This window comes from Mastigoproctus giganteus, chromosome 11, assembly GCF_048544385.1.
Source record: "Mastigoproctus giganteus isolate SK-2022 chromosome 11, ASM4854438v1, whole genome shotgun sequence".
In the NCBI taxonomy this organism is placed as follows: domain Eukaryota; kingdom Metazoa; phylum Arthropoda; class Arachnida; order Uropygi; family Thelyphonidae; genus Mastigoproctus; species Mastigoproctus giganteus.
In genome coordinates, this window is record NC_143585.1 from 5698995 (window position 1) to 5719685 (window position 20691).

General features: G+C 38.2%; 1 protein-coding gene across 1 annotated transcript in view; it reads left to right on the forward strand.

The window, feature by feature from the left end:
* The first annotated feature begins 1215 nt into the window (after positions 1-1215).
* The window catches only part of OstDelta (oligosaccharide transferase delta subunit), a 279105-nt gene continuing 259629 nt past the window's right edge, over positions 1216-20691 (forward strand). The window contains exon 1 of the mRNA XM_090384636.1: positions 1216-1248. Within this exon, the coding sequence (XP_090240762.1) occupies positions 1239-1248 (10 nt within the window). The 5' untranslated portion in view covers positions 1216-1238. The remainder of the gene's footprint in view (positions 1249-20691) is intronic.

Consider the following 20691-nt stretch of genomic DNA (forward strand, 5'->3'; position numbering starts at 1 on the left):
CAGGGAAACGTACCAACTGTGTGGTTCTAAACTTAAGGTGGTTGAAGATGAAAAAGACCTGGGAGTAATTGTGCCGTCAGATATGAAGTTTTCTGACAGAGTAGCCAGGCTATCTGGCAGGCCATGGTGTGTTGTCAATGATATATAGGAATTTTGCTTGCTGGGAAAAGGAGGTGATTATCCCTCTGTATAAGGCAATGGTCAGGCCACGCCTTGAGTACTGCGTGCAGGTCTGGAGGCCTCATTTTAGGAAGGATGTAGATTTACTTGAGCGTGTACAGAGAAGGGCAATAAGATTGGTGAGGGGAACGAAGGTATCCTCTTACCAGGAGAGGCTTAAGTTCTGGAAACTGCAGCAGCTGGAGACTAGGTATTGAATGGGTTGAGCAGGCTGAATTCTGATGAGATTCTTCTAGTTGTTCAGATTACGAACCTAAGGGGGCATAAATTGAAATTGATGAAGAGAGATGTATAATAGATATGGGGAAATTTGCCTTTAGCCAGCGGGTGGTTAATTAATTGTTGGAACAAACTTCCATCTGTCGTTGTGGAAGTTAGCATTAGCGTTAGCATTAGTAGAGGCATTTGATGCAAGAAAGCAAGCTTATGCAGCATCAGCCAAAAAAAAAAAAAAAGTAACATAAATAAATAAAAATAACCACTTCCACTTCACCCCTCTGTTTGTTCGAAATACCTGTCCAGCTGAGCCTTAAACTTATTTAGGCTATCAACTTCCACGACAAGGGATGGAAGTCTGTTCCACCCACCAACCACCCGCTGGCTAAAGTTGACAGGTTAAATAAATTTAAGGAGGAAGTGGACAAACATTTAGAGGGGATTGTTTTGTATTTTTTTTTTTTTTTGGCTGATGCTGCATAAGCTCATACACTTGCCTTCTTGCAGCACATGCTACTACTACTACTGCTACTGCAAACTTTCATCTGCCGTTGATAACTGAAATAGATTCTAGGCAGAACTAGAGAAACATTTGGAGCGAGTGGATAAGCTTGCTTTTTTGCTTCATGTGCTTTGTCTAATGTTAATATGGAAAGATTTTTTCTTCACTATTTTACTAATACTAATACAAATTTTGTAATGCGTAATGCCGATTGGCTATTTTTAGCTGATATTATTATTAAAAATGTCTGCGATTGAATTTTTCAAAGAAAAAAAATATTGTTTTCCTTGAACTTGTCCCTCTATAATCTATCTTGTTCCATACTTGCCGGTAGTCGAGAATGGCAACGGGTGAGTTGGTTCAGTGTTTGCTGTGAAAATAATTTGATCCTTTGCGTGATATGTACATTATTTAATTTTTTTCATGTAATAGTGACATTGTAATTAATTGTATTATATTTTGGACATCCTTTTCAAGATATTAAATTTTAAATTGAATTTTTTCCTCTTAAATAAAGGAGCCACGTGTCGCATCGTGGCGTTCACCCATTCGTTGAAAACTTAGGTTGTGTCCCATTGACTTAATCGTCGAAATTTGCGTAAATTTCATAAATTTTTATTATTCCAAACTGGGCGGAATAGGATAGGTAAGGTTTGGAACTTTTCTGGCTCGTGGTGCGAAGTCCACTCCATAGTATTGTCCTTTTCCATGTTTTAGCTCTGCTGAGCTGCAACATCGGTAATTATATTGAGCCAGGTGATCAAATGATTTGTAGGGAATCTCATATTTGCACTATATAGTAAGTCCCTGACATACGTAAGTCTGAGTTACATAAATTCGGACTTACGTAATTTTATTTTCACTCAAAAATTTTTTTTTTATGATTGTAGAATTTAAAACAGTAAAAAAAAAAAAAAATAAAATAAATAAGCAATTCATAACGACGAACACGGCACGCGGAAATTGCACAAGTGAAATATAGTGTAAAAGTTTACAAAGCTAAAAATAGGAAGGAAGAAAAGATTGTGAAAATTTGTTTTTTATATGACTGAAGAGTTGAGCGAAGGGAACACATTATGCCATAATAACATAAAAACACAAAGAATTCCAGCAATCGGTATTATTGCAAATGCAATAAGATCAAGTTTACTACCCATTTATAATAGATTGAACTAAAGAAAAGCCCAACAAACTTGAAACTGAAAATTATTTTTATTCTTTTATTGGTAGTGACTTCCAGAAATGTGCTTTAGTAAATGTGAGCTTGCGTGAGGTGATAACAGTGTTTCTGCCCTAACTCTGTGAAGTTTACAAAAAATTTCATTTTGACCGTTATCATGGTGCCGACTAAGGGAATAAGTGACAGTGGTACTAGTAAATCTAACAAGGAAAGGATCGATTGGAATCAGAAAATTAAAATAATAAGGATGTATCAAAATGGTCAAACATTAACAAGTATTGTGTGGAATTCAAATTTGTCAGTGTCAACAGTGAACACAATAATAAAGGACAAAGGCAGACTATGAGAAGTGATGAAGGGATTGGCACTAATGAAGTCAACTATAATAACCAAGGCTACGAAATGCATATCAGTTTTTTACAGTACAATAACATGCGTTCTTTCATCCTTTTGTTTTCTATTCTTATGTGGCTCTCCGGCTACTTCACCACTGGCCCTAGATAAAGTTTATAAATGAACTAATTAAAAATGGATAACTAATATATAAAAAAATGTATAGCTAATTAATTGAAAAATATATCATCATCAGCCATTTTCAGTCCACTGCAGGACGAAGGCATCTCCAGAAACTTTACAGTTCCTTCTGTTTTTGAGCAATGGCCATTCGTTTACTAGTGACTTCACAAACTGGTGAATTTCATCTGTCCATCTCAGTTGTTGTCTTCCAAGTTTTCTTCTAGCTCTCCTTAGCTACCATTCTGTTATTTTTTTAGTCCATCTGTCATCATGTCTTCGAGCTATGTGTCCTACCCAAGATCATTTTAGTCCTTTAGTTTTGAAAAGAATGTCCTTTGCTTGAGTTTGCTGCCTAAGGGTGCTCTCATGTAGAACGCAGGTGACCACTTACTTGGAACCAGCAGCCTAAATGAACAATGTAAGTCAATGGGAGTGCATACAATAAGAGCATGTGGACAGCGGCATCACTTTTGTGTTAATCCCCCAGCTTACCTCAACAAATTAAGCATACTGGTTCTTAGGGAAGTACAGATGTCACTCAACTGGGTATGTGTTGTTCCCATCTCTGATATAAATCTGGCCTTCAGGCAATTTTTAGAACTGCTGTTGCTGTAGAAAGCACGAATTCAGAGATGTAGAGAAAACTTGTAACTGAAAAGTTTTAAACATGGATACTGAATAAACATGGATACTGAAATTTTGATTTCAGACTGACTTTTAAGGATTTATGTGAAACGTGCAATATGGGACAAAAGTGTCAAACTGCATTAAACAGGAATACCATGGAGAATTGCTGACAAAAAACAAAATAAAAGTAAATAAAAAAAATACCATATTTTTTTATTTTCTCAAAGTAGTAGTAGTAGTAGTAGCATATGATGCAAGAAAGCAAGTGTATGAGCTTATGCAGCATCAGCCAAAAAAAAAAAAAAAATTACACCATTCCCTCCAAATGCCTGTCCAGTTCCTCCTTAAATTTATTCAACCTATCAACTTCCACAACGACAGATGGAAGTTTGTTCCAGCAATTAACCACCCGCTGGCTAAAGGCAAATTTCCACACATCTATTCTACTTCTGTCTTTTCTTAATTTGAATTTATGCCCCCTTAGGTTCGTAATCTGAACAAGCGGAAGGATCCCATCAGAATTCAGCGTGCTCAACCCATTCAAGGCCTTATATACCTCAATCAGATCACCGTGCAGGTGCCTAGTCTTCGCATTCAGCCACTGCAATTTGCAGAACTTAAGCCTCTCTTGGTAAGAGGATCCCTTCATTCCCCTCACCAATCTTGTTGCCCTTCTCACCTGGTCTTGGCGCATTATAGCCTTAGATGCTAATGCGCCAATAAAATTCAAACCAAAAAAAAAAAGTTGCCCTTCTCTGTACACGCTCAAGTAAATCTACATCCTTCCTAAAATGAGGCCTCCAGACCTGTATGCAGTACTCAAGGCGTGATCTGACCATTGCCTTATACAGAGGGATAATCACCTCCTTTTCCCTGCTAGCAAAATTCCTATATATCATTGACAAAACCCCATGACCTGCCCTGGCAGCCTGTCTGCATTGCTCAGAAAACTACATATCTGACTGCACAATTACTCCCAGGTCTTTTTCATTTTCTACCACCGTAAGTGTAGTACCACACAGTTGGTACGTTTCTCTGGGGTTACTTCTACCCATATGCAATACTTTGCATTTGTCAAGGTTAAAAACTTCAGTTGCCACTTCTTAGCCCATCTGCCCAAATTATCTAGATCCTGTTGCAGTAGCACACTGCCATTACTGTCATTAACAACCCTGCCAACCTTTGTATCATCTGCAAACTTCGACATTAAGCCTGATATACCTTCATCAATATCATTGATAAATATACAAAACAACAGTGGACCTAACCCTAACACCGAACCCTGTGGGACTCCACTAATAACATTAGTCCAAGAAGAGCAGCACCCATTGATTACCACCCTCTGTCTTCTCCCACTTAACCATCCTTTTATCCATTGTAGCAACTTACCCTTAATACCATTCTGCTCCAATTTGTACAATAGTCTTCCATGCGCAACAGTGTCAAAAGCTTTCCTGAAATCCAAATATGTGATATCAAAATTATTTTTTGCATACAGTTCCTATGTAACCACATCATAATATCCTATCAAATTTGTCAGACAAGACTTTCCCTTAACAAACCCATGCTGTGTCTGAATTATTGCTGCAGTCTTGTCTAGATGATCCTGCAATGCATCTTTAACCAGTGACTCCATTATTTTACCCTGAACAGAAGTTAAACTAACTGGTCTGTAATTACTCGTGTCACCCTTTGATCCCCCTTTGTGAATTGGGGATACATTTGCACATCTCCAGTCCGTGGGAACGTCCCCTGAGTCCAAGGATGCTCTCATAATTATGACTAAGGGTCTGACTAGTTGCTTTGCCGCCTCCTTTAATATAACTGGATAGATCCCATCCACCCTAGTTGCTTTTCTTATGTTTACCTTCAACAATTTCTCCTCCACTTTGCTTTCAGTTATTACAAAATCATTAAGTATCCTGCTACAATTTGATAACCTTCTCCCATTTTCAGACCTTAATAATTCCTCATGTGTGAATGTAGATGCAAAATACTCATTCAGTTTGTTTGCTGTCTGAGCAGGATCATCAAAAGTCGAACCATTGATGTCAAGTGGACCAATCAGATTCATCCCCTTCCTTTTAGAGTTTATATAAGTAAAGAAATCCTTGCTGTTTTTCTTAGCATCTTTTGCCAAGGATTTCTCGTAATCTGCCTTCGCCTGCCTAACCTCCTTTGTCACCTGATTACAGACAAGTAACAACAGTTCCTTGTTTTCTTCTTATATTTATTTGTAAAGTGCTAATAAATACTGTATGTAGAAATAGTCGGTCAGTCAGTGTTTTTATTATTCGAATTGGAAACATAGCATTTCTTTATTCGTTTTGAATATTTAGAAACTTCCAATTCGTTACATAAATTATGATATTCAAAATTTTGCCTACTGTAATGTACAGACATTGGATATGCCCATCAGTTCCTTATTGGTTTCAAATTTGAAAAAAAATTAAATAAATAATCATTATGACAACGAAGGAATAGTTTTGGAATATCTAAAATGAACTTTTCATTACTTCAGTTTCTAGATTTATACTTATTGTTTCTAAAAACATCACATTAAATTTTATTATCATTGAAAACAATAAGAAACATTTTAAAAAAGTTTCTTATTGTTTTTCTTTGTACAACAAATTGCAGCCTGCATGGTGCGTAAAATATGCGTTATATTTTAAATGAAGACCTTAAAGAAGACAGTAACTGATAACACCCGTCGGTTTCATATTTCCTTCCTTCTAATTAATCTCGGTTTTCCTTCTGCAGTTAACATTAAACGAAACTTAATTAATTTGAAAAATGCATGTTGTATGATTTTCATTACTAACTATACCTAAAAAGCACTGATAATCATCCAAATTTAATCCGTTAATGGAAAATGTGATTCATCCCCCTTTCCACCAAGTCATGCGAGACAGTGGGGTCGGCAAAAGCGTATCGGAATTGGTTAGTGCTGGTTGTGCTAATCCACCTGCTTGCTTAAATGAATTTTTATTTAAGCTCGCTGGTTGTGGACGCCACACATTCATTGCAACATGGACATTGAAGCTTTTATTTCCAAGGTGTATCTTCGACGACCAATATAGGACAAAACAGAAAAATTACATTCGAACAGGAATGCTGTGGAGAAATGTTGGAAAGAAATAAGCCAAGAAAATTAATTACAAAAAAGAAACTCACAATTACAATTCAAAAAAATCATTTTTTGATTTTTTTGAATATTTCTATAACAATTTGTTGATTTATGTACACAGTGCGTTACATTGATTTATTTGTTGTTTATTTGATGTTTGTTTGAAATACAAAATATTAACTTCATTTATTATTAGCATTATTATTATTATTTACCATTACATGTACAGATCCCCAGGAAGAAGTTAGACTGCACAGGCTAACTGGATCTCCTGTTCCCGATACACCTAAATACCCATACAGATAGTAGATAAATACCAGTAAATGAAAAATCTACCAAACCAAAGCAATTTATTCAATTAACCAGTAATACAGCAAAATTTATTCAATTAACCAGTATATATATCTCTCTCTCTCTCTCTCTATATATATATATATATATATATATATATATATATATATATATATATATATCTATACTATCATTAAATTATATTAAATATTAATGTTAAGTTAAATTATAATAAAGTGAATAAATAAATAAATAAATAATTAAGCATTCATTAGAGGCAGCAACATGCAATTCCTCCATATGAAGCTGAAATACATCCAATATTTTAAATTAAATAAAATAAACATAAGCTAGTAGTATGGCAAAAACTGTAGAGCGAAAATTAACATAAAAATAACCCAAATAAACAAACGAATGAAAAAAAGAATAGATATAAATAGTAGCCCAGAAACCCTTGTATAATTTCGAATTTTAAATCCAATTAACAAAAACTATACAAAATTTAGGATAATGCCAATTACATATTAATTTAGCGGTACCCCCCTCGAGAGGTACCAGTTCCGAAAGATGTGAAATATCACCAAAAGAGGGTTAAAGGAACTACCAAACGATAACAAAATCAAAATAAATTAAAATAAAATAGACTGACCATCATGCCCCATATCGACAGAGAACCACGAGGCCAATAATGGTCATGGAATCGCTGCATTTCAATCGCTATACAAATCGTCGCCATGGTGAAAAGATCGAAGTACCAATTCACCCTTCCTCCTTCGATCGATCCACCAATGCAGAGGATTTGCACGGCGGTGGTCCTTATGCAGCGAAAAATAAAATATAGAACAGACAGCACTCTAGAGCAGAGCCACACCATTGACATACTGTAAGCTGAATCAGCTTATATAGAAGAAAAAGGAAAATAGATGGCGGCACAGGCGTTGCTAAATTAGCATATCGATCCATTACTATTGAATTATATTAAATGTTGACGAATGTTAAATTATAATAAAACGAATAAATAATTAAGCATTCATTAGAGGCAGCAACTTGCAATTCCTCCATATGAAGCCGAAATATATACTATCATTAAATTATATTAAATATAATTTAATGATAGTATTTAAACTTTATTATAATTTAACTTAATATTAATATTTAATATAATTTAATGATAGTATTTAAACTTTATTATAATTTAAACTTTATTATAATTTAACTTAATATTAATATTTAATATAATTTAATGATAGTATATATTTCGGCTTCATATGGAGGAATTGCAAGTTGCTGCCTCTAATGAATGCTTAATTATTTATTCGTTTTATTATAATTTAACATTTGTCAACATTTAATATAATTCAATAGTAATGGATCGATATGCTAATTTAGCAATGCCTGTGCCGCCATTTATTTTCCTTTTTCTTCTATATAAGCTGATTCAGCTTACAGTATGTCAGTGGTGTTGGTGGTCAGTCTATTTTATTTTAATTTATTTTGATTTTGTTATCGTTTGGTAGTTCCTTTAACCCTCTTTTGGTGATATTTCACGTCTTTCGGAACTGGTACCTCTCGGGGGGTACCGCTAAATTAATATGTAATTGGCATTATCCTAAATTTTGTATAGTTTTTGTTAATTGGATTTAAAATTCGAAATTATACAAGGGTTTCTGGGCTACTATTTATATCTATTCTTTTTTTTCGTTCGTTTGTTTATTTGGGTTATTTTTATGTTAATTTTCGCTCTTCAGTTTTTGCCATCATCAATTGGTGCTATTAGCATTTAGCATTAGCATTAGTAGAGGCATTTGATGCAAGAAAGCAAGCTTATGCAGCATCAGCCAAAAAAAAAAAAAAAAAAAAAAAAAAGTAACATAAATAAATAAAAATAACCACTTCCACTTCACCCCTCTGTTCGTTCGAAATACCTGTCCAGCTGAGCCTTAAACTTATTTAGGCTATCAACTTCCACGACAAGGGATGGAAGTCTGTTCCACCCACCAACCACCCGCTGGCTAAAGGCAAATTTCCGCACATCTATCCTACATCTGTCTTTCCTCAATTTGAATTTATGCCCTCTCAGGTGATTTTTCTGAGCTAGAGGAAGAATCCCATCAGCATTGAGCATGCTCAAACCATTCAAGGCTTTGTACACCTCTATCAGATCACCCCGCTGGTGCCTAGTTTCCAGACACTGTAATTTGCAAAACTTAAGCCTTTCTTCGTAAGAGAACCCCTTTGTCCCATTCACCAATCTAGTTGCCCTTCTCTGTACTCGTTCCAGCAGCTCTACATCCTTCCTGAAATGAGGCCTCCAGGCCTGTATACAGTACTCTAGGTGTGGCCTGACCATTGCCTTATACAAGGGAATAATCACCTCCTTATCCCTGCTAGAAAAATTCCTATATATCATTGACAATACACCATGAGCTACTCTTGCAGCTCGTCTGCACTGCTCAGAGAACTTCATATCTGCCTGCACCACCACCCCCAGGTCCCTTTCATTCTCTACCACTGTCAGTGTAGTACCACAGAGTTGATACGTTGCTCTGGGGTTGCTGTTTCCCATATGTAGTACTTTACATTTGTCAATGTTAAACTTCATTTGCCACCTCGAAGCCCATCTGCTCAACCTTTCCAAATCCTGTTGCAGCAGCATAGTGTCAGTAGTGTCCTTGACAACCCTGCCAACCTTCGTATCGTCTGCAAACTTGGACATTAAGCCTGATATACCATCATCAATATCATTTATAAATACAGAAAACAATAAAGGCCCCAATACTGAACCCTGAGGGACTCCACTAATAACATTAGTCCACGATGAGCAGTGTCCATTGATTACCACTCTCTGTCTTCTCCCCCTCAACCACCCCTTTATCCATAGCAGCAACTTGCCTCCAATGCCACACTGCTCCAATTTGTGCAGCAGTCTTCCATGTGCAACAGTATCAAAAGCCTTTCTAAGATCCAAGTATATAATATCAAAGTTATTCCCTGCATCCAGTTCTTTTGTGACTGCATCATAGTATCCAATCAAATTGGTCAGGCAAGACTTCCCCTTAACAAAACCATGCTGTGTCCTAGCTATAACTGAAGTCTTGTCTAGATGATCCTGCAGTGCTTCTTTCACCAGTGCCTCCATTAATTTTCCGGGAACAGAAGTTAAACTCACAGGTCTATAATTACTTGTGTCAGCCTTTGATCCCCCTTTGTGAATTGGGGTCACATTTGCACATCTCCAGTCAATGGGTACCTCCCCTGAGTCCAAGGAAGCTCTCATAATTATGGCTAAGGGTTTGCTTACCTCCTTTGCTGCCTCCTTTAATATAACTGGATAGATCCCATCCACCCCAGGTGCCTTTCTTGTGTTTATCTTCAACAATTTCTCCTCCACTTTGCTCTCAGTTATTACAAGATTCTCTAGCTTACTGCTAGAGTTGAATACACCTCTGGCATTCCCCTCGCTGAATAACTCCTCATGTGTGAATGTCGATGCAAAATATTCATTTAGTTTGTTAGCTACCCGAGCAGGGTCATCAACAGTTGACCCATCGATCTCAAGTGGACCAATCTGATTCATCCCCTTCCTTCTAGAGTTTACATAAGTAAAGAACTCTTTGCTGTTTTTCTTCGCATCCCTTGCCAAGGATCTCTCGTAATCTGCCTTCGCCTGCCTAACCTCCTTTGTAACTTGGTTACAGATCAACTTGTATCTATCATAGGCGTCCGTGTCACGTGTTAATTTGTATGTATCCCATGCATTTTTCTTCTCTGCCATATGCCTCATTAGTTCATCTGACAACCATTTAGGCCTAAACCTTGAACAATATTTCTTAGTTGGTATGTAAAGCCTAGTAGCTTCCACGATAAGTTCTTTGAATGCTTCCCATTTTGAATTTGCTGTTGGCAATATCATCAGTTGATCCCACTGTATAGAATTTAAATACTGTCTCAGTCCATTGTAGTCGCCTTTACGAAAGCAATACCCCTTCCCTTTACCCCTAATGGTAGTTACCTCTTTGAGTAACTCCCACTTCAGCACACTGTGATCACTGCCACCAAGTGGTTCATTTATCTGCAGATTCTTAATGCATGAAGAATCACTACTGATAATCAAATCAAGAGTATTACTCCCTCTAGTTGCCTCCCGAACATGCTGATGTAGAAAACAATCATCCAATAAATCCACAAAAGCCTTGCTACTGTGTGAGTGACCAGCCCCCAAATTCCAGTCAATATCTGGGAAATTAAAATCCCCCATTATAAGACTCTCTGATTTACTGGCCCACTCTATTTCTCCGAACAGTTTCTTATTATACTCATCAGAGTCATTAGGCCTATAGCACACTCCTACTCTCAATTTTGATCTCCCAATGCTTATGTCACACCAAACTGACTCGACACTGCACTGTCCAGCGATGTCGACTGGCTTCACTTCCTTGGATTTTATGTGTTTTTTAACTAATAGCATAACCCCTCCTCCCTTCCTATCCTGTCTATCCTTTCTGTAGACATTGTACTCCCCAAATTCCAGTTCTGCATTTCTTATATCTGTGTGACACCACGTCTCTGAAATCCCCACAATATCTGCCTTTGATGTTTTGAGCAATACCTCAAATTCATCAAATTTATTTACTAAACTCCTAGCATTGGTGTACACACAAGTATACATGCACCTGTTCTTTTTCTTAGCTACCCTAACACAACCCATGTGTTTACTTGTACCCCAATGATTCCCAGCAGTCTCTGAAATATCCTGCATCTTATTTTCCAGGCTGCGGCTCATTCCAATAGAAGCAGTGCAAGAATCACTTTCACCTCTGCCAGTGGCTACTGTTAATCTATTAGTCCTTGTATCCCCCCAATCTAGCAGTTTTCCGACCCACCTAACATTGCCTCGATAGCATCAGCAAACATTCTTGCACCCTTTCTATTTAAGTGTATCCCATCCCTGTAGAAGCAGTCTCTCCTGTTAACAAGTACAGACCAGGCTGAAAAAAATTCTACCCCTTGAGCCCTGCACAATCTTTCCAGGGCCGAATTGATTGACAGGGCTCTCATCATATACTCCCTCCTATCGTGTCTGGGCAGAATTGCAGACACTTTCAATTTCAACCCTAATTCACGGCTTTTTTTCATCAGTGACCTGTACTTGTCAAGTAATTCCGCCGGTCTCCTACTCTTAATGTCATTAGTGCCAACGTGTACAACTATATCACCTTTTGTGCCCTTAAAAGATGATATCCGCTCTACAACGTCATCAACTTTTGCCCCTGGCAGACATACCCTGGTCCTATTCCACCTATCCTTTTTACAAAGCATGTTTCCCGTTTCCCTGACAATAGAGTCACCAACAACTACTAGTTCCTTTGGGACCAGCGCATTCTGCCTTGGGGGTTGCCGCTGTGTTCCGCGATGACCAAGTGCAAGCTCTGGCATTGGTGTGGGCAGCTGAGAGCTTGATGGGCCCCTCACTTGTAATCCTTCGAGGGCATCCACCCTATCCTTCAAGCTCTCATATAGGCCCATAACAACGCTGAGTTGTCGCCTTATCTCCTTACCTCCATACTACTGGCTTATGTTTATTTTATTTAATTTAAAATATTGGATATATATATATATATATATATGTGGTATGAGGCACAATTATATAACCGGGTTAATATTTGTATTACGCTGTTTTTTTTTATAAAGATTTGTGGTCAACATTGTCCTTGTTTTTGATGACTATATCATTATTTGTATAATCGAAAATCGATGATATTAGATTATTTGACCAAATTATGAATTTTAAGGAATTTTTCAGAGAAAAAGATAATTGGGCGAGAAGAAAGATAATTGCATAGAACGTGGGCTGGATACTTTAATCAATGCAAGAGTTCCCAGATATGTTCCGAGCTTTTAAATATACATTTCATTTCAATTTATATATATATATTGCCCATAATGGAACGTAGAGCATGTATTTTCATTAATGGAGCAACATTATAAATAATATGGAGACAAATACTGTGAATAGTATTTTGTTAATAACTTTTTCATGCATATAATTTCAAAATGGATTGAAAAACATTTCGGATTACTTTGTAACCGAACTTACTGAAAATGATTGGCAGTAAGATAAGTATGTATCGTAATTTTTTAATAATAATTATATAATTTTTAAAATGTTATCGTTTTTAAAACTAAGTGTCCTAGTTTTTTAATTCTATCTAGATCTCGTATATCCCCCCAACACCCTTTCGGAGATGTCTTAAAAAAATGATTGCAAGAAAACTGATATTGTCATTCCCCCCCCCCCCCCCCCCCCTTCTGTGCAATTCTGGTGTTTGACACTGGAAGAGACTCCAGGATTGCTCGGCGTCGGACAATATACTTATGAATGTAATTCTATCTTAAGTTTAAAATATATTATTTTTTGTCTTTGATTGTTATGCTTCATTTTTCGATTTATAGCTATGCTACCTCCTCTCATCTTTCTAGTTTTTTTTTTTTTTTTTCATTTTCCTCAACTGTTATCAATACATAACACGTATTCATATGTAGTAACTTCTGAACACTTCGCAACTTTAGCGTTTTTTTTTTTTTTTTCCCCTTCGATAAATTTTAAATTCTTCCCCTGCAGAAGCATTATTCCCTTCCTCTTTCAATTATTTCAGTGCTCATTCCAACGAATATTTAATCGAATGTCCTCCAATGGGCATTAGTAAACAACCCGCTCTCTCTTTTCCCCTAATTATTTATCTTTTGATAAGTTTTCACCTGAAAATTATGGGACGCCCGCTGAATTGCAGGCAGAGATAATCAGAAATTTTACGGTAGTGGTTTACCCGAGAGCTAAAGGGATTACTGTTCCGCAATACGGTAGCACCCGTAAAACCTACCTCAGTGAGAAGTTGCACTGGTCACTGCTTTCTATGTGTCCATACCCAGAGAGAAGCTTCAGCTACGTGTCGCTGCTAGTTCCAAGTAAGCGGTCACCTGCGTTCTACGTGTGAGCACCCTAATGCATGTTTCTCTTCTTATCTAACTGTCTGATTCCTAAAATAATTCATTTCATTCTTCACTGTATAGTTTCCAGCTTCTCTTCCATTGTTTTGGTGACTTCCCAAATTTCACTTCCATAAGTCACGGTGGGAAGTATACATTGATTCATTATTTCATGTTTCAGACAAATTGGGATACTGCTCCTCAGTATCTATATTTCAGGGTATATCTGCATGGGCAAAAGTTGATGATATTAGCATTAGCATTAGTAGAGGCATTTGATGCAAGAAAGCAAGCTTATGCAGCATCAGCCAAAAAAAAAAAAAAAAAAACCACTTCCACTTCACCCCTCTGTTTGTTCAAAATACTTGTCCAGCTGAGCCTTAAACTTATTTAGGCTATCAACTTCCACGACAAGGGATGGAAGTCTGTTCCACCAACCAACCACCCGCAGGCTAAAGGCAAATTTCCGCACGTCTATCCTACATCTGTCTTTCCTCAATTTGAATTTATGCCCTCTCAGGTGATTATTCTGAGCGAGAGGAAGAATCCCATCAGCATTGAGCATGCTCAAACCATTCAAGGCTTTATACACCTCCATCAGATCACTGTAATTTGCAAAACTTAAGCCTTTCTTCGTAAGAGCACCCCTTTTTTCCATTCACTAATCTTGTTGCCCTTCTCTGTACTCTGTTCTCTGCAAGGAAGCCTGAGGCTTATGCTGCACCAGCCAAAAAAATAAATTTCCAGAGTTACCCTGTCAGAGAGAGAGAGAGAGAGAGAGAGAGAGAGAATCAAAAGGGAATCACCAAGAAAGAGATGAATGATGATATCCAGCTCCGGACCCCTGGGTGTGCCAAGCCCATGCTCACTAGATGTGAGCCCCTGGGGTTATAGAGCAGATATCATCTTTTAAGGGCACAAAAGGTGATATTATTGTACACGTTGGAACTAATGATGTTAAGAGTAAGAGATCTGCAGATTTACTCAAAAAGTACAGGTCAGTGTTGAAAAAAAGTCGCGAGTTAGGGTTGAATTTGAAAGTGTCTGCAATTCTGCCCAGACATGATAGGAGGGAGCATATGATGAGAGCCTTGTCGATCAATTTGGCCCTAGAGATATTGTGCAAGGTTCAGGGGGTAGAATTTTTTTCAGCCTGGTCTGTGCTTGTTGGCAGGAGAGACTGCTTATACAGGGATGGGGTACACTTAAATAGAAAGGGCGCAAGAATATTTGCTGATGCTATTGAGGCAGTGTTAGGTGGGTCGGAAAACTGCGAACTTGGGGGTAATACACAGACTAAATGTTCATAAGCGTATAACAATGACACTATACGATAAATTAAAGCATAGATATTAAAGCATAGGGTCCATATATCAATAAAAGAAATCTCTAATCTTGTTTGTTATGGGCACTTCCTCTCAACTTGAGATTTACCCCCTTCATCATATTCCTGTTTTGATATCCACATCTGCTGAAATGTACCCAAAGATGCTAAAATTGAGCCACATTCCAAGCACCAAATCTCCTTTCAGCTGTTCCATTTGCAGTAATGAATTTGAGCTTCATACTTGGTGTAGTTTTAGCTGATAGATCTCTAAGTCTATCTGCAAATAGTCGAATTGTATAATTGTATTTAATCCTGTTACAATAACACTGCCATATAAACTAGGCCTGACATCAATATCACACATTCCTACACTTGTAATGACAACCTGAGCAGCATCTAACATTGTTGTTCCTGGAACACCCTTAATGTTTGATGAATCAAAAAGTGCTTCTGGAATCTGAAGCCTTTCTGCTCCAAAGTCCTGATTGTAGCCATTGGGAAATTAGCATTAGTAGAGGCATATGATGCAAGAAAGCAAGCTTATGCAGCATCAGCCAAAAAAAAAAAAAAAAAACTTCCACTTCACCCCTCCGTTCATTCGAAATACCTGTCCAGCTGAGCCTTAAATTTATTTAGGCTATCAACTTCCACAACAAGGGATGGAAGTCTGTTTCACCAACCAACTACCCGCTGGCTAAAGGCAAATTTCTGCACATCTATCCTACATCTGTCTTTCCTCAGTTTGAATTTATACCCTCTCAGGTGATTATTCTGAGCAAGAGGAAGAATCCCATCGGCATTGAGCATGCTCAAACCATTCAAGGCTTTTATACACCTCTATCAGATTATGGTTAGTTTCCCATATGTAGTACTTTACATTTGTCAATGTTAAACTTCATTTGCCACCTCTCGGCCCATCTGCTCAACCTTTCCGGATCCTGTTGCAGCAGCATAGCGTCAGTAGTGTCCTTAACAACCCTGCGAACCTTTGTATCGTCTGCAAACTTGGACATTAAGCTTGATATACCATCATCAATATCATTTATAAATACAGAAAACAATAATTAACCCAACACTGAACCCTGAGGGACTCCACTAATAACATTAGTCCACAATGAGCAGTGTCTATTGATTACCACTCTGTCTTCTCCCCCTCAACCACCCCTTTATTCATAGCAGCAATTTGCCTCCAATGCCACACTGCTCCAATTTGTGCAGCAGCCTTCCATGTGCAACAGTGTCAAAAGCCTTTCTAAGATCCAAATATATAATATCAATGTTATTCCCTGCATCCAGTTCTTTTGTGACTGCATCATAGTATCCAATTAAATTGGTCAGGCAAGACTTTCCCTTAACAAAACATGCTGTGTCTGAGCTATAACTGAAGTCTTGTCTAGATGATCCTGCAGTGCTTCTTTAACCAGTGTCTCCATTAATTTTCCTGGAACAGAAGTTAAACTCACAGGTCTATAATTACTTGTGTCAGCCTTTGTCCTCCTTTATGAATTGGGGTCATATTTGCACATCTCCAGTCTATGGGTAACTCCACTGAGTCAACAGAAGCTTTCATAATTATGGTTAAGGGTTTCTTTACTTCCTTTGCTGCCTCCTTTATTATAACTGGATAGATCCCATCCACCCCGGGTGCCTTTTTTATGTTTATCCTCAACAATTTCTTCTCCACTTTCCTCTCAGTTATTACAAAATCATCTAGCTCACTGCCAGAGTTTACTTCACCTCTGGCATTCCCCCTCCTGAATAACTTCTCATGTGCGAATGTAGATGCAAAATACTCGTTTAGTTTGTTAGCCACCTGAGCAGGATCCTCAACTTTTGAACCATCTCAGTAACACTGAGAAAGTGTCCAGTGGACTAATCTGATTCATCCCTTTCCATCTAGAGTTTACATAAGTAAAGAACTCTTTTCTGTTTTTCTTTGCATCCTTTGCCAAGGATTTCTCATCTGCCTTTGCCTGGTAGATGACTTTCATCAACCGGTGAAATACCACCACTTTGCTTATTGGAGGCTTGAAGTGGTGAAACCCATGTTTAGTCTCTAGAGCAAAGTTTCCGGCATCCCCCTCCCCCCATACTTTTCCTCCAACCCATGCACGGTACTAAGTACTATAGGTTTTGATACCTTTCGTGTTTGGGGTTTTCATAAAAAAAAAAAAAAAAAAATCTCCTTTGTGATTTGTTTACAGACCAGCTTATATCTATCATAGGCTTCCATGTCACCCATTAATTTATATGTATCCCATGCATATTTCATCTCTGCCATATGTCTCATTAGTTTATCTGACATCCATTTAGGCCTAAACCTTGAACAATATTTCTTAGTTCGTATGTAAAGCCTAGTAGCTTCCAAGATAAGTTCCTTGAATGCTTCCCATTTTGAATTTGCTGTTGGTGACATCATCAGTTGGTCCCACTGTATAGAATTTAAATACCGTCTCAGACCATCGTAGTCACCTTTACGAAAGCAAAAACCCTTCCCTTTATCCCAGATGGTAGTTACGTCTTTGAGTAAATCCCACTTCAGCTCACTGTGGCCATTTAGACATTTACAAGTTGTGGTGTTTGTTGTAGGCTTGCTCCATAACTGTGGTGTCAATGGTCAATTGCTCCTTTCATCTTCTGCTCATCTTACATCCCTTCTGCTGCTTGGCGATAATGTTCTGACTCTACAAATGGTTTGATATCTTTGTCATGCAGCTGGTTAGTATCTTCTTGTTGTTGGGAGACATGTCATTGCTCTGTACTTTGCCATGTTTGTGGTGTCTTTGTTCTTGGCCTTCAGATAGGTAATTCCTTCTGTCAGAGACTCTGGGATTGTGTCAAGATGCATTATTATCTGGGTGAAATGCTCTGCTATGTGCACAGCTGAGCTTCTTGTACCAGTAGTTGTGAATGTTATCTATCCCTGGTATTTGTCAGTTGTGGGATTTCCTTATCGACTGTTGTACGTCTTCTGAATCTCCTATTCTGCTATCTCTTGTAAGTTTTTGGGCACTTTCTCAGTAATGCTGAATTCCCTTCCCAAGTGCCAGTAGTTTCTGCTTGAGGGGGTCAAGATATTTTTTGATTCACTGATTACATGTTTTGTGTTTGCTGTGAATGTTTTCTTTCTTGAGGATAGCCTTCACTTTTATGATCAGCTGCTTACTTCTGTTACCTCATTGGTATTGGATCAATTGACTTATCTCTTCTGTCTTCTTCTGTAGCCTTCTTTCCCAGGCTGGTTGTGGGTTTCCCTTCCGTTAACCTTGGTGGCTGCTACAGCATCACAGTAAATGGCTGTGCAGATGGTGTCTTGTATTACTTTGTTGTTGTTGAGATAATCTGGTATTATTCACTTATTGAGGTGGTCCATGACTTGCCACAGGATGCTGTTGGATTTCTGCTTCAGTATGGTGTGGGGCTTTGTGGGGTCCATTCCCTTGAATTCAGCTAGGACTCTCTTCTATTCTGGATAATGTGATCTTGTCTCTTTTCACTTCAGCTACTCCCGGATGTAGTTCTTGTACTTGCTGTCACCATTTTGCCATGGTTGCTTCTAGGAAGTGTCAGTGTCGGGTTGTCTTTGTAGATTATTATTATAAGAGATGACAGTGGGATATTCTTGAGGAATAAGTACAACGGGCCATTCAGGAAGTCATAACTGGCAAATCCTGGGGGAATAGATAACATACACATACTGGTACAAGAAGTTCAGCTGCACAAACAGGCAAGTAAATCAGAGAGTCTTATAATGGGGGATTTTAATTTCCCAGATATTGACTGGAATTTGGGGGCTGGTCACTCACACACTAGCAAGGCTTTTGTGGATTTATTGGATGATTGTTTTCTACATCAGCATGTTCGGGAAGCAATTAGAGGGAGTAATACTCTTGATTTGATTATCAGTAGTGATTCTTCATGCATTAAGAATCTGCAGGTAAATGAACCACTAGGTGGCAGTGATCACAGTGTGCTGAAGTGGGATTTACTCAAAGAGGTAACTACCATTAGGGGTAAAGGGAAGGGTTATTGCTTTCGTAAAGGCGACTACGATGGACTGAGACAGTATTTAAATTCTATACAGTGGAACCAACTGATGATGTTACCAACAGCAAATTCAAAATGGGAAGCATTCAAAGAACTTATCTTGGAAGCTACTAGGCTTTACATACCAACTAAGAAATATTGTTCAAGGTTTAGGCCTAAGTGGATGTCAGATGAACTAATGAGACATATGGCAGAGAAGAAAAATGTATGGGATACATACAAATTAACACGTGACAAAGAAGCCTATGATAGATACAAGTTGATCTGTAACCAAGTTACAAAGGAGGTTAGCCAGGCGAAGGCAGATTACGAGAAATCTTTGGCAAGGGATGCAAAGAAAAACAGCAAAGAGTTCTTTACTTATGTAAACTCTAGAAGGAAGGGGATGAATCAGATTGGTCCACTTGATATCGATGGGTCAACTGTTGATGATCCTGCTCAGGTAGCTAACAAACTGAATGAATATTTTTCATCGACATTCACACATGAGGAGTTATTCAGCGAGGGGAATGCCAGAGGTGTATTCAACTCTGGCAGTAAGCTAGAGAATCTTGTAATAACTGAGAGTAAAGTGGAGGAGAAATTGTTGAAGATAAATACAAGAAAGGCACCTGGGGTGGATGGGATCTATCCAGTTATATTAAAGGAGGCAGCAAAGGAAGTAAGCAAACCCTTAGCCATAATTATGAGAGCTTCCTTGGACTCAGGGGAAGTACCCATGGACTGGAGATGTGCAAATGTGACCCCAATTCACAAAGGAGGATCAAAGGACGACACAAGTAATTATAGACCTGTTAGTTTAACTTCTGTTCCTGGAAAATTAATGGAGGCACTGTTAAAGAAGCACTGTAGGATCATGTAGACAAGACTTCAGTTATAGCTCAGACACAGCATGGTTTTGTTAAGGGGAAGTCTTGCCTGACCAATTTGATTGGATACTATGATGCAGTCACAAAAGAACTGGATGCAGGGAATAACTTTGATATTGTATACTTGGATCTTAGAAAGGCTTTTGATACTGTTGCACATGGAAGACTGCTGCACAAATTGGAGCAGTGTGGCATTGGAGGCAAATTGCTGCTATGGATAAAGGGGTGATTGAGGGGGAGAAGACAGAGAGTGGCAATCAATGGACACTGCTCATCGTGGACTAATGTTATTAGTGGAGTCCCTCAGGGTTCAGTATTGGGTCCATTATTGTTTTCTGTATTTATAAATGATATTGATGATGGTATATCAAGCTTAATGTCCAAGTTTGCAGATGATACGAAGGTTGGCAGGGTTGTCAAGGACACTACTGACACTATGCTACTACAACAGGATCTGGAAAGGTTGAGCAGATGGGCTGAGAGGTGGCAGATGAAGTTTAACATTGACAAATGTAAAGTACTACATATGGGAAACAGCAACCCCAGAGCAACTCTGTGGTACTACACTGATAGTGGTAGAGAATGAAAGAGACCTGGGGGTGGTTGTGCAGGCAGATATGAAGTTTTCTGAGCAGTGCAGATGGGTTACAAGAGTAGCTCATGGTGTATTGTCGATGATATAAAGGAATTTTTCCAGCAGGGATAAGGAGGCGATTATTCCCTTGTATAAGGCAATGGTCAGGCCACACCTAGAGTACTGTATACAGGTCTGGAGGCCTCATTTCAAGAAGGATGTAGAGATGCTGGAACGAGTACAGA